The sequence below is a fragment of the Heterocephalus glaber genome, unplaced genomic scaffold (genome assembly GCF_053883595.1).
Source record: "Heterocephalus glaber isolate CG9 unplaced genomic scaffold, H.glaber_assembly_v1.0 deba00001579, whole genome shotgun sequence".
NCBI classification, from domain to species: Eukaryota; Metazoa; Chordata; class Mammalia; order Rodentia; family Bathyergidae; genus Heterocephalus; species Heterocephalus glaber.
Window position 1 is genome coordinate 1,150,736 of NW_028258360.1, and position 12,075 is coordinate 1,162,810.

Consider the following 12,075-nt stretch of genomic DNA (forward strand, 5'->3'; position numbering starts at 1 on the left):
ATCTGTTTAAAGTGGCTGCTGCTTTGTATGCAGCAATGAACTTGAGATGAGTTTTCTGTCTTTCTTCATGGTAACAGTCTTATTTGGTGTCACAACAGGTGGACGTTGATGGCTCAAAACTAAATGTGACCAGTACGTGGAACCTGGCTTTGCCCTTACTGTCTGTCAACATTGATGGCACTCAGAGGACTGTGCAGGTAAAGATTCTGATGATTTACTTAGAAGGCTTCCTCAAGATCAAAACCCTTATCAATACCTGTATCATCAGTACTTACAGACATTCACCTTCTACTTTTTATAGTTGAAAACACTTTTTCTTATTATAGAGGATCTTAAGTTACATCTCAGTGTGAGTACTTAATATTTTCTTTTTTTCAGGCAATCTCAGAAAGTTATTGTACTATATTTTGTTACAAATAATGAGTTCTGCAACTATTTTAAAACAATTTTAGATCAGCTTTTTAGTAGTAAAATGTGACTTACATGCAGTTATCTTCCATAGCTATACAGTTGAAGTTGTGTAGTATTAGATTAATAGAAACATGAGCTAGATGGGTTGCCTTTCCACGACACATAACTTTTTAAAAACAAATAATTTTTAACCTTTATTTTTCTCCTAGTTTAAAATGTCTTACATTGATGAGAGGCCTTAAGACCCAGAGACGTTTGGATATTCTTTGTAACTGATGACCTCTGTTTTTAAGTAGAAACCAATGAAAAGAGACTTTACAAAAATTCCTTCATTTCACCTCACACTGAGGTTTAGAGTTTGGGACATGGGAGAAGGGTAAAACAACAACAGCAAAACAAATACAAAAACAAAAGAAAAAAAAACATGGAAAATGTGGCTGTCACATGTAAATAAAAAAGCCATAAATCCCTTATATTATTACATGCTTATTCTTTAAGTTGATTTTTCACAGAAAGCTATTTTTTAAAACTTAGCTAATTAAGAGAATCACAAATAAAGACTAATCTGTACCTGACTCAAATGGACCTCCAGTAGATGCTGTTGGGAAGGGAATTCAGAATCCATAGTAAGTATTGGATGACCAAACACTTTCCAAGCCAAGTTCAATTAGTACATTGTCTCTATTTATAGTTCTAAGAACTTTGAACTCTCGGTTCTCAGCCTGGTATTTTGACTTGGGATTTGTGACTTGTCCCTGTATAGTATTTTTTTTTCTTGTACTTTCTTCCATAGTCTAAATCCCTGTTTTATTTCATTTTCTAACTTTCCAACTATATAACTATAAATTAGGAGATAGAACTCTTTGAGACCCTTAAAAGAACTATTACTAGATAATTTCACACCACTTACATCCACTTATTATTGTGTCTTCAAAAAGTACACTTTTGTTAACACTTGTTTGTGTTCAGTAGAATATTCCCCATTCCAAAGTTCAGTCTTGTGTTGTGATACTTAGTGTGAAGAGGCAAGGATACAAAGGCCTCCTGTCCAAATTTGGGTTTCATGATACTTTTAGCATCTTTATCCATGACTTTGGAGATAGTTTTCTCGAGGGGATTTTAACATGGAGAATTTTTAGCTGGATATGTATTTAGAATAATCAGCAGCAGTATTTTCTCTGCTACAGGGATAATATTCAGTAACTCGTTTTCAGTCTGATAAATTCTTTGTTACAAAGAACATTAATGTACCTGAAATAAATAACCGCTTGGAGGCAGACTCCTTAACTCCTAGGAAAAGGTCACTGGATGGATCAAGGTCTCTAACTGGAAGGAAATAAACTCGTGCATGTGGGTAAATGATGTAGTGGGAAAAAAATCATTTACCTAAAAAAAATGAGGAAAGTTTTTCCATATCAGAACAAATGTATTTTTCTACTTTCTGTGGGCATTAACATTCAGTGCTGACTCTCCAAAATATAATGTGGGCCTTGTGCAATGAATGTCAGTTACAGCAGTCATAAATAACACATAGCGGCTTACTGTGCATCAGCTACAGTTTGAAGCATAATACATGTATTAACTCTTTTAATGTTCACAGCTGTGTGAAACAGATATTATTATACTGTTATAAATGAGGCCACTAAGAATCAGAGAATGTCAGTGACTACTTGTTCAGGGTTACACAGCTGATAAGAGGTAGAGCCAGAATATAAATCCAAGCAATCTTGCTGTAGGATCCCTGCTATTAGGCACTACGCTGTGCCAATACAAGCTAAGTAACTGTCCTGTGATCACACAGCTAGGCAGAAGCTGAGCAAATTGAGCCTTGCCAGTGTGACCTCAGAGAGTGGGCTTGCATTTTGGTGTTTTTTGTTTTTTTTTTTGCAGTGCTAGGGATCAAACTCAGACCTAGCAAATGCTGGATAAGTGCTCTACCACTGAGCTATACCCTGGCCCAAACGTGTAGTTTTACTTCTGTACTCTAATGCTTTCTGACTATCCCTATCAGACTTCTTCAAATAATTATTTGCCTCTCATTCCGGTTTTAAAGCAGTGAAGTGATCCTCAAACTTGATGTGCTGCAGAGTCAAGTAGAAGAGTCGCTAAAATTAAGATTGTTGAACCCCACACATAGAGTTTATTTGGATTTAGAAGGTGTGGGCTTGGCCTGATTTATAACAGGTTCCTAGGTTGCTGGTCTCAAGGGCCACAATTGAGAACCCTTGCCTTAAACCTGTGCAATCAGGGAATGACATGGAGAGGAATGAGCTGGTGAGGCAGGTAGAAGCCAGATCATACAAAGCCTTGCTAATTATATAGTGGAGACTCTGTTGTTACGCCAGTGGGGATCCGTGGAAGAGTGTTCAGTGAGGAAGTGATGGTAGTTTACAGGGAACTGGTTGGTTTGGGGTGCATTGTGAAGAGTGTATTGAAGAAGAATGAGGTTGAGATTAGAGGCAAAGGGAGAAGTTAACAGGTATTAGAGAAATAGAGGTAGGAAATTATTCTTAGAGCAGTCAGGATGACAAAGAGATTTGGAAATACAACAGGAGGAAAGAACTCGTGGCTGTACAGTCTTGTTGATTTCTTTTGTGCCTGTGCCTGAGAATGGTCACATCTCAAAGGCTTGTTCCTAACTCCTGTCTTCCTGGGCTGCATTGAGTTTTAGCTCAACGTTCCCAAGTAAATAGCTAGGAAAATGCACTGCTATTATGTGTTTATGTTTCTCTCTCCACTGTTTATGGTAAATTCTGAGACCTATGGGATGGATATTACCTAAGGTGTTTTTCGACTGATTTTAAAAAATAACTGTTACTCTTTTTTCCTGCATTTTTGTGCATACATAGAAACTTTTCATTAAAAATTTTACATGCACAAAATAATATATATTGTATCTATATAAAAGCTAAGAAATGCCAGTATAAAAATCTGTTACCATCTACATAAGAAACAAATATTACCCATATTATTGGTAATGTATTGTTCCTCTTTTGTTTGTTTATTTTATTTTATCTTATTTATTTATTTTTTTTGGTACTGGGGATCGAACTCATGTCCTTGCGCTTGCGCAGCAGGCAGCGAAACCACTGAGCTAAATCCCTGGCCTGTTTGTTTATTTTGCAGTGCTAGGGATCAAACTCAGAACCTTGTGTATACTAGGCAAATGCTCTACCACTGAACTACATTCCCAGTTTCTCTTTGATCAAATGCTTAGTCCTCATTGCCCTAATGTGACTACTATTATGATTGGGGACATTTACATACACAGTAAAACTGTGAACAGTTATTCAGTTTTCTACTTTATGTAATCAGACCCATATCACTGTATTCTTCCTTGAGTTGCTTTCCCCACTCTAGTGAGACTGGTCCATGTTGATGCATTTAGTTCCAATTTATTTATTTCCATGCTATATATTTGTGTTAGTTTTCTGTCACTATAACAAAATACTGGAGATAATTATCAAGAGAAAAGGTTTATTTTGGCTCACAGTTTTGGATGTTCTAGTCCATGGTCTGGCAGACCTACAGACCCTTTGCTTTGGGCCACTGGTGGGAGTATGTAATGGTCATGGAAAGGAGTGTGTGGTGGAGTGAACTACTTACCTCCCACCAGGAAGCAAAAGAAGAGGAGGAAGAAAGACAGTGTTTCATACACCTTTCAAAGGCAGCCCCAGTGACCTAAGAACCTTGCACTAGGTCTGTCACCTCCCAGTAGCACCAACCTGGGGACAAGCCTTTGACACATGGATTTTGGGGGAACATTCAGTATCTAAGCTATAGCAATGTTATTACAGCATATCAATGTGCCATAAACCATTTATTGTCCTCTATATAGCCTTTTGTGTTATTTTTGTTACTTTTCACAAACGCTGCACCAATGAAACAGTATTCTAATATGTTTCCTCATGAAATAGAGTTTCTCCAGGCAATATGGGAGTAGAATGTCTTAGTCTTACATTTCAGTGCCAAATGATTTTCCCCAGGTGGAGGTACCATTGTAAATGCCCATCAGTAGTAATGGTGATGGTTTTAATGGCACGAATAATGAGCTAACCTTATTCTGTACTTTCTATGTCAGGCTCTGATTTTTCTAAACACTTCATACTTACTAGTTTATTTTATTTTCACAACAACCTGATAAAATGTACACTAGTATTATCCTTCATTTTATATTTAGGAGAGGAGAGGCATGTGGAGGTGAAATTGCTTGACCAAGGCTTTCATCTAGTAAATCGAAGAACCAGAATTTAAACCCAGAAATTTGTACCCTTAATAATTTTACTTCATATCCTAGTGAACTCTTGGTATTCCAAGAGAAAAACTAAAGTTTTTTTCTAATTAATGGATTTAAATAGAATCTTTGTCATGTGAATGTATATTTCCCAGATTGTTAATGGCAACAGGTAATTTAAAATTTGTTAGCAGTCCTGCTTTGCTCTTCTGCAAAATGCTTGTTCATGGCTTTTGCCCACACTTTTTAAAAAATTACTTGCCTTATTGATTGATAAAAGTTCTTCTATGTTATGAGTCCTTATGCTGTGTTAGTTTTGTTCCAAATAGCTTCTGGCAGTTTATAGGTTGTGTTTTTACTGTTTTAAGTTATCCAAGGGGAGTTTTAAACAGAGATTTAATGTCAGGGTTTTTATTCTTTTTCTTGATAGTTCATGTATTTTGTGTTTGCTTCAATAATCCTTTTCTACTCTCAAGTTCATAAAGATATGCATCTATACATTCTCCTACACCTTTTGAAATTGTCTTTCTCATTAAAATCTTCAATCTCCTGTGATTGAATGTTGTATATGCTGTGAGTCAGAGATCCTATTTTACTTGGTAAAATATGGAGAAGAATTCATGCCAGCACTGCCTGTTGGAGTCAAGTTTGTGTCCCCCTTACTAGTTTGCCCCCCTCTTACTTTCCTAGCCCCCCAAATTCTTTAGAAGACTTACTGTCACCGTGATGAGTTTCTCAATTAACTGTAACTGAAAGGCAAGTTTTTCCTTAATATTAAACTCTGGTTTCATATTTGCTTTCATAAGCTCTCAGCCAGTAGCTTCTTTTCATTTTTCATTTATTTTTAGGAAACCCCTTAGCCACTTAGAGTGTGTGTGTGTGTGTGTGTGTGTGTGTGTGTCTGTGTCTGTATGTCTGTGTATGTGTTGTGGGCCAATGCTATCACATGATATTTGAGATACATCTTGGACAAGTAGGTCTATGAAATGAGAGGTGCATTGGGAAGCATTCTTGTAGGGAAATAACTGGAACTAAGCATGGAAAAATAGGTTGAAGGAGCTAGACTGTGAATGGGAGGTTAAATTTTTTACACTGTGCTTTTTGATAAACCGTGGAGATATATCCCTGAAACATTTTGCAGAGCACCCATCAAAATGCTGTTGTGGAAGGTCAGTGTGTCTTCATGACAGAGGAAGCACTAAGGGGATGAAGGGAGAGGTTGACGAAAAATTCTTTGAAAAGCAGTCATATTACTTACGACATGAATGGATTTTAAGAAAGGGTCTGGCAGAATGAGAAAAAAGAAAGTTGACTGGTGATGGAGACTTGGTGGTGTGTGAAGTACTCTTTATGTGTAATGGTTACCATAAGAAATCCAGAATCCTGCCAGGCTTGGTGCACACATAATCCCAGCTGCCCAGGAAGCTGGGGAAGAAGGGCTTGTGGGCAGCCTGGGCAATGTAATGAGACCCTCTTGCAAAATAAAAGGGCGTGGGGGGTGTTGCTCAGTGACAGAGTGTATGGCTCAGGCTATGGTTCAATATCCAGTGCAAACAAACAAAATTCATTCTTCTCAAGAAAAACTAATCCCCTGTTTTGACTATCTTGCTTTTTTAGTCTTTTATCAGTCCTCGCTTGCCAGTCTTATGCAGTTATTCCCTTAAGGCAAGTTTTAAGAAATGCATCTCATATTCTTTGTTTTTATCGACCACGCCACAAACCATCTACCAATTTCATCAGAATTCTATGCCAACCTGAGATTAAATCCAGTGCTCTTTTGTCAGATTTTCTCTGCCATTATTTTGTACTCTTAGTGGGATTTTTTAAAGAATTATGGTAAAATGTGTGTGAAATATGATTTATTATTTTGATTACTTTTAGGTATTTAGTTCAGTGGCACTAAGTATATTCACATTCAACCATCTCCAGAACCTTTTCTTCTCAAACTGAAACTCTGTCCCATTAAATAATAACTTCTGTCCTCCTCTTCCTCCTCCTTTCCTCTTAGTAATCACCATTCTGTTTTCTATCTCTGTGATTTGGCCTCCTATGGGTGCCCTGTATGAATGGAATCATGCAGCACTTGTATATTTGTGATTGGTTTATTTCACTTAGCCTAATGACTTCAAAGCTCATCATGTACCTTGCGACAGGATTTCCGTCCTTTATATGAATATACCACATTTTGCTTTTCTGCTTCTGTTCTGTTACTACTCTTTAAAAAGAATAAAGCTGCTATTAACATTGGTGTACAAATAACCATTGGATTCCCTACCCTCAGTTCTTTTGCAGGAATACTCAGAAGTGGAGCAGCTAGATCAGGTGGTAATTCTGTTTAATTTGTTAAGGAACCTCCATACTGTTTTCTATAGTGGTCGCATCATTTTATATTTTCCCTCACAAAGCACAAGAATTCCAAGTGCTCTACATCTTCAACAATACTTGTTTTTCTGTCCTTTTTTTTTTTTAATGTCCACTCTAATGGGTAGAAAGTGGTGTTTCTTGTGGAATAGGATTTAGATCTAGTCAGACACCACTCAAGAGCACTGAGGAGAGACACTGTTCAGTGTGAGTAGGAAGCAACCTTCTTTGTTTTTTCAAACCCAGTCTCTTAACTTGCTCTTTCCTCCTCCTGCATAAAACCACACAGAGTTCTCAGTCTGTGCTGTTGTATTCAGGTAATACATAGGCACTGTTCTATTTGGAGAGGATGGGTTTGGAAGTCTGGTTCATTGTAATATCAAGACCAGTAGAACCTCTCCTCTCTGTTTTCTGTCTCTAGGAATTTGCTTGCTGTGGGTACCTTATATAACCCCTTTCAACCTTAGATGAGAGATTCTTATTAGGGAAGAGGAGAGAGTTGCTTTCTTCTGCTTTTATCTCCTCTTCAGAGCTGCTGTGGGTTCTCTCAAAACTTGCAGTATAGGATGAAGATGAGAGATACACAGTGGGAAGAACTAAGTTGATTGGGGCAGATGTCGTCTGGTTGTCCTTTTTTTTTTTAAATCTTATTAATGCATGTTTGCAGTTTACACTCATTTTGAGGAATGGGGACATGTACATACTACAGCTTGTTTCTTTTCTTTTTTTAATCCCCTCCCTCTCCCCTCCCCTCCAGTCATTCTTTTGGACATGGCAGATCCCCAAAGCTGGCTGGTGGCTTCTGGGGCACTCTTGTGGTTTTGAGGGACTTCTTCACCTTGCAGAACCCCCAGTGCATGCTAAGACTTTCCCACTTGCCTCCTGAGTGCCCACTGTGTCCATTTCAGATGTTCTTCTTAAACAGAGTTCCTCACAGTAACCCAGCCTGGCTCTCCTCTGCTTAAAGCACTTCTCTTCCTCCTCCTCTTCTGTCACCAAGAACAGGATCCAGCAGCATCTTTCTTAAGATGCTCACTCATTTTATTGCTAAATCCCTGTGAGTACATGAAAAGTAGCACTTAATTTCTTTAGATAATGGGATAGTTGAGGAGGCAATGTGCTTTTCCTTTCGTAATTGACTTTCTGTTCATCCAGTTAGATCACACTGTCCCTTCACTCTCCTGGTTTTCAGTGATAATCCTTATGAACTTAATATTACTTACTCAGTTCTTTAAAAACCAATGTGTTTTTCCATGTATAATCGTTTGAATAATGAATTTCATAGATTACTAGCTTCCTTTAATTGGCATAAATTAATTGCTTTGATTTCACTCTGAATCCCTATTGTCTTGCTGAGTTCTTAGCATTTGTAAAAGTTCGGTAACTGGATGGGTAGCTGAATGGATGGATAGGTAGTTATCTTACATTTTGTAATTTTAGAAATCTGTCTTGTTTTTATCTTCATTTTAAGACTTAGGCCTTATTTCTTGTAAGCCTGCATCAAATTAAGCCATGTTCCTAAAATACCTGTCTTGGGTGGTTTATCAGTTGTGTTTAGTTCTGGACCTTCCAACATTGGGACAGTCGTCATATTGGTTATTAGAGTGCTGTGGATTCAAAATCTCCATAGTTTCTATGAGAACAAAGACAAGCAGGAGGGCTCCTGAGGACCTGCCCACAGATGTTCTTTGATTATCCAGCAACCATTTGGCTCCATTTGCTTCAGGCAGCACCTGAGCTGTTTTAGGCCAATAGTACCACCTACTGAGAGGTGGCCCTAAGCTGTCCATAGCTATGGAAGAGGGTCTACCGTCCCCTGTTCTACTTCCTGTTCCTCAGAGATTGTGCGCGTTTCTGCTATCACCTGGCATCACTCATTATTCTTCACACAGTGAAGTTAGCTTCACTATACCCACCTTCTGCTTTAAGTTGGTTTTTTTCTTCTGACTTAAGGAAAACTATGTACTTGGAAAAACCTCTAATTGATGCTGATAACCACCAGTGTACAGCCAGTGATATATCTGAAAAGAGGAAGAGGAGGGCTGGGGAGAGAAGGGAGAGGTCATAGAGTTTGAAATGAAATAATTTATAATAAAGAACAAAGGACATAAACATTGACAACTCTTGAACATAAAGGTCCTTGTTAATTGTTTTAATTTTTCTATTACTTGATCTAATAATTAAGCCAATATTTCTGCAAATACCGTCATTCATAGAAGATAAAATAATAGTTATTTCATGTTATTTGCTTTTGTGTTGTGTTTTTGCCAGTTGTAGAGGGTGTCAGTAATGATGTTCCTTAAGTATGTTTTAATGGTCTGAGAGTCTAATAATCACTTGTCATGTTTCTTTTGTGGAAAGATATATTCATATTTCCAAATTACCTTATTAAACATTGGTGAATAAAATGACTTTTTCTAATAGATAAATGACCCATATGTACAACTGCCAATTTCCTTGTGTTTTATTTATTTTTTTATTAGTGTTTTAAAGAGACAAATAAAATTAACTTTACTAATAGATTCTGTTTAACCTAAAACAGAATGGTGTTGTGGTGTTGTTTCACCACGAACAATGTAAAAAAATGCAATACCAGAAAAAACAGAAGACTGGCATAGTGCAATAGTATCTCTTTTCTTCCTTTTCCTTCCTTCCTTTCCTCCCTCCTTCCTTCCTCTTCCCTTCTTACCCCCCTTCCTTTCTTCCTTCTTTCCCTTCTTTCTTCTTTCCCTCCCTCCTTCCTTCTTTTTAACAGTACTGGGGATGAACCCAGGGCATCTCACATTTTGTTTGGGGCTGGTAGTATAGCTCAGTGGCAGAGAAATTGCTTAGCAAGCATGAGGCTCTGGATTTGATCAGCAGCACTGCAAATTTTTTATTTTGTTTATTTAGTTAGTTACATTTTGGGACACAGCCTTGCTAAATTGCCTAGGCTGGTCTTAAATTTGACTGTTCCCGTATCTCAACCTGCTGAGTAGGTGGGATTATAGATGTGTGTCACCACACTTGACAATACAACAATGTCTTAGACAATGGAACACTTAATGGAATGCAGTCCTACTAAAGCAATGAAGTTGTGTTTAATAGAAAAATTTATTACTTTGCTTCAGTATTTAAGGTAAAGCCAGATGGGGTGGCACATGGTGTAATCCCAGAACTCTAGGAGGCTGAGACTGGAGGATTGCAAGTTCAATCTCAGCCTGGGCAATATAATGAGACCTTGTCGCCAAAAATTTTTTTTGAAAAAGAGAGGGAGGGGGCTGGGGCTATAGTGCAAAGGCCCCAGATTCCCTCCTCAGTACCGCTAAGCAAACAAACATTCACTGAAATTAAAACAGAGTTTAATTCCCCAATCACACTAGTCATATTTCAGTTCCCAGTAGCCACAGCTTGCTGGTGTGGTTTCTGTTTAAACAACTCACAAACTAGAAGTGGCTTTGGTAAATGAGAGAGTATTTTAGGTGGAAAAAGCATAATGATTTTTTAAAGTAGCCTCCCAAATGTCATCACAGTTTTTATATTTATCATTTAAGAATGGGTTGGATTCATGAAATTAGTGAATTGAGGAATAATACCCAAATAAATTGATTTCATTCTTTTTTTTTTTTTTTTTTTTTTTTGGTACTGGGGATTGAACTTGGGACCTTGTGCTTGTGAGGCAAGTGGCTGCACCACTGAGCCAAATCTCCAGCTTGATTTCATTTTTATTTATTTTTTATTTTTTATTTTTTTATTTTTGTACCGGGGATCGAACTCAGGTTCTTGCACTTGCGAGGCAGGTGGTGGAACCACTGAACTAAATCCCTGGCATTGATATCATTTTTAAACAGATGAATTTATCAAACAGAAGATGCATTTATCATCTAATTAACAAACTTTACTAATTTTAATTTAGAAACTTAAAAATTTGAGCTATTTTTTTTAAAGTGAACTAATTTCAGAGCTATTTTTAAAAAGTGAAATAATTTTCTGCCAGTAGTATGTAATTAAAGTGATTTTTAAAAAAAGAGATTTGTTGGTACCATGTGTGGAGCTCACTCTGTTTTCTTGTAGTGAGGAACAGGCAGGTTTAATAGAACTTTTCATTATTACTATTACTATAGCTCAGCTCTAGTCCTGTGAAGTAATTTCTTTTTTTTTTTTTAATTTTTTTTTTTTCCGGTACTGGAGATCAAAAGGAATTTCTTTTTTAACCTTGAAAGAGGCTCTTCAATTTTACTTTGAACAGCAGATAGTTTTCCATTTCTTACAATGTAACTTTTCTGGTGGGATTTAATATATTGTTTCTTGTGAGCATTTTGCAGACTACATTTTCATTCTGCATAGTCACGTTGTGGGAACATTTGCAAGCAGAGCCCACTAACTGCTGCTGGCCTGTTTCTTTGTGTGGCATGATTTCTTCTATCCACCTGCTCACAGCAGGTTGTCTTCAGGCCTGAAGACTAGCTAAATACTTTTGGAAATATCTGGAGTTCCTGCTAAGGTCTAACAATTTCCTCATTTGTCTGATGTGGAGCTATTCACAGTGTACCTTTGAACGCTTTTTTTCCTTTTCCTTTCTCATATTCTTGCTTAAATATTTTCAAGAGAAGATAAATTTATTATAAATAATGGTACACAGCTGACTGCAGCATACTACACTCTCTGTTGAATAGGTCATTGATACTCAACTAAGTGGAACTAATTTTCTATGTTAAAGCAGACAAATTTGGAATAGTGTCACATGAATCTCATGCTATTTACTGCAGAATACCAGATTAAATGGATTACTTGTAAATTATTGGAGTATTAAATAGATGATATAACATGATAACTTAAAATGCTGAGTGTGCCTAAGCAATGTAGAATGTTGCCCACACACATGAATATGGTAGAAGAAAAGTTATTGTATTTACAGATTGAGTAAACTCTAAATTTACAAATGCTTGTACACAGATTTGAGTAGATTTTTGAAACTTAATGTTAGCTTTCTGTTGTTGAAGAAAATGAATTATTGATTTTCATTTTCACTGAAAATAGAAAATTAGAAATAGGTTGGTTTTTTCAGTATTTTAGATTAAAATAGCTCC

At 37.0% G+C, this 12,075-nt stretch overlaps 1 protein-coding gene across 18 annotated transcripts in view; it reads left to right on the top strand.

The window, feature by feature from the left end:
• The window catches only part of Pcca (propionyl-CoA carboxylase subunit alpha), a 399,147-nt gene that overhangs the window by 313,244 nt on the left and 73,828 nt on the right, over positions 1 to 12,075 (top strand). For 15 of the 18 annotated variants that reach the window (XR_015443859.1, XM_087193202.1, XM_021239371.2 and 12 more), the window contains one exon: positions 99 to 197. The exons of the other annotated variants lie outside the window; for them this stretch is intronic. Coding sequence is in view for 14 of the 15 variants with exons in the window: in XM_087193202.1 (XP_087049328.1) it covers positions 99 to 197 (99 nt within the window). In the remaining variant the exon portion in view is untranslated. The remainder of the gene's footprint in view (positions 1 to 98; positions 198 to 12,075) is intronic. 18 annotated transcript variants of the gene reach the window in all.